Source organism: Etheostoma spectabile, chromosome 14, assembly GCF_008692095.1.
Source record: "Etheostoma spectabile isolate EspeVRDwgs_2016 chromosome 14, UIUC_Espe_1.0, whole genome shotgun sequence".
Taxonomy (NCBI): Eukaryota; Metazoa; Chordata; class Actinopteri; order Perciformes; family Percidae; genus Etheostoma; species Etheostoma spectabile.
Window position 1 is genome coordinate 4779706 of NC_045746.1, and position 2944 is coordinate 4782649.

Here is a 2944-nt window from a genome sequence, read left to right on the forward strand (position 1 = left end):
ACACACACACACACACACACACACACACACACACACTCCTCCATCAATTGTCCACCCCTTTTCCTTCCATTTCCATCTCTCTCTCTGTGTCTCTGTCCCAGACAGCTGTTGTGTTGAGGTTACAGTACACCTTGTGGAGGGGCCCTCCCTTTCATCTCTCCCAGCACTTTTATGGTGCTGTGTGAATGTGCTAGGCTTTTTAATTAGGCTCTACACGCAGACAGGCCCCAAGGCTGAGGCAGCGCCACTCTGTCTGAAGCTCACTCACTCCCTCTCTCCATTCCTTCACCCTCTCTCTCTCTTTTCTTTCTATCTCCAGTGTGTCATCTTCTGTAATCCGTAACTCTCTCTTTTTCTTGCTTTTCCACACCATGCACACTTTCATAGATATCCTCTTTTTCTCTCTTTCAGCAAAACAAGCCTCTGTACTCGTTTGAGGACAACGCCGACTACGTGTATGACGTGGCGTGGTCGCCTGTTCACCCCGCGATCTTCGCCGCCGTAGATGGCATGGGCCGTTTAGACCTATGGAACCTCAACAACGACACTGAGGTGTGTGTTTGTGCATACTGTGTGTGTGTGTGTGGACTGCTGGGTGAATATAGGTCATTATGGGCGTGTTTTCTGTGTCAACTCTTTGTGTGTTGATGTGCGTGTGTGTGCTTGGTGTCCTCAGGGCCTGTTGCTGGGCTTCAGCCCGAACCGCACAACCAAACACCCAAGCCTTTTCCCTCCCATCAACCCCCCACCGCCACCACCAACCCCTCCACAACCCTTCCTACACACGATTCAAGATTTCCCTGTGGGCGTTTCCCACAGCCCTCGCTTTAAATCAAACTGGGTTATAGCTCCTCATCCCAGCTCCCACCCAGACGTCCCACTAACATTCCTGCAACCTCTGTCCAACGTTCAGGCAACCTCAGGATCCCACCACCTCGTCTCATCTGCCTCCCACACTCTGTTCCATCAGGGAAGTACACAGATGTGCAAGAGACCACGAGCAGAGAGCCCCAGCCCTCAGTCCGCAGTCCCATGCTGGAGCTGGAAATAATAAAAGAAGAAACGGGTTGACTTTCTCAGTGCTGTGGGGCAACATTTATTTTCAGAAGAGAGCATTTCAGGCCAGTGAAAGAAATGTCATCATATTATTCAGTTTAATTATATACAACATAAAATATAGTATAAAATACATGAAATACCAAAACGGTAGCAATCTCAGCAAAATTATTGAAGGTAACTTTACATTACAAATCATTGTATAATCGTTTGCAGGTTTTTTTATTAATTAAGGAACAGTTCGACATTTTAGAAAATAAAAAGCATATTTCACAAAACGTTGAACTATTCCTTTAAGGAAGTAAAAAGTTGCATTATAGTGAAAAGATACCTTGGATCACTCAGGTAACAGGCGGAATAATAGGATCCTGCATTCTCCTTCTCTCATAGTTTCCATGGAGACAACACCCACAGTAGCCTTTACCGTAATACAAGTCTGCATCTCTTCAGATGCTCTCCTCCCTCTCTCATAATGCCCTTTCACTCTTCTTCTTCTCATTTTCTTTCAGCCCCAGCATATAAAATTCACATCTCACGTCCCAGGATATGTTTAACCAGTTTCATTTGTCTCAGCTAATGTCTCTCCTCTTGTTTTACCCCCAACACTTTTCTTCTCTAATCTTATCCCTAGCATTGGGTCTTCCCTCTGCGGCACAGATGACAATTTTCCCATGGTTCCCTCAACAGCGGCCTTTTCACAGACAGAGGAAGAGTTAATTATCAACGGCCTAACTCAGCTAACAGCATGCTTTATGAGAAACATTTGCTCAGGCACACACAAACGGATGTACCAAACACATGCACATTCACTCATACACAGTCAGTCTAATAGCAACAGACGTCCATTGTTGCCGTCGTATTAAAAACGCACATAACAACACTGACGGAGCAGTGTGGCGTGCCTGGTTCTCATTTCCAGCACACACACACAGACATATACAGCCAATTTAAAGCGCTCAGTTCAGATCCACTCGGGCGGAGCGGTGGAAGCTAGCAGGCTAATGGCAGTCAGCCTGTGGTTAGCACTGCTTTAAATACGCAGAAGCTCGGTGTGTGAGGCGACATGATGCCAAGGCCTCTGTCTCCACTGGTGACATGTGTCAGACTCGCCTTCCACATGTCAGGAACAGTTTATCGAAACGCTTCAGATGGTTTTAGGTTTTAAAAGGTGCAACAGGAGCACTGCCATTTACTAAAAAGAGTAACAGCTCACCCACAACAGCAAACATGAGTGCAGTTATTATACAGTAAATAGCACAGTGTGTGTCCACATATGAATGAGAAGTTGTAAATTTAACAGCTATGTTGGTCTAACCTCCTGAGTATTTGGATAAAGTTGTGCTTTCAATGTAGTAAACTTGTTTTGTAAATTAGACTATAATGGCATAATTCTCCCATTTTCCATAAACATTAAGACGGATAGCTTAAACTGCAATTAGGGCCATTAAATAAAAATAATTTCTACAAGAAACAGTGTTAATGTGAATTTATTTCTGTTAGATGGAACTGGTTTGTAACTAACAAACATTCTCATTCACATTTAGCAGGCTACATTTATCAACCAGGAAAATATAAAACGAAAACAAACTTAGAACAGCAGCTGTACCTGGGAAAACAAACCAGTTTTAACACCACTCGCCTGCAGGTGGCAGGCTGGAGGTTGTTTTGTTTTTATGTCTGTATTGTAAGATTTTGTAAAAGTTGATGTGCCTCATTAGAGGCTTACAACATATTTTTTTATGTATTTCCAAAGTGCACAATGGGCCTCATTCACCAATATCTTCCTTAGAAAAGTCTATGTTGGATTCATGAAATGTTCTTAAAAAACAGAATTGTTCACACCTGTGTTGTTAGGATTGATGAATCCCACGTCTGTAATTGGCATAAG

General features: G+C 43.6%; 1 protein-coding gene across 19 annotated transcripts in view; it reads left to right on the plus strand.

The window, feature by feature from the left end:
* dync1i1a (dynein cytoplasmic 1 intermediate chain 1a) overlaps positions 1-2944 on the plus strand; it is a 55381-nt gene that overhangs the window by 47616 nt on the left and 4821 nt on the right. For all 19 annotated transcript variants that reach the window (XM_032535772.1, XM_032535773.1, XM_032535777.1 and 16 more), the window contains one exon: positions 412-552. In XM_032535772.1, coding sequence (XP_032391663.1) covers positions 412-552 — 141 coding nt within the window. The remainder of the gene's footprint in view (positions 1-411; positions 553-2944) is intronic.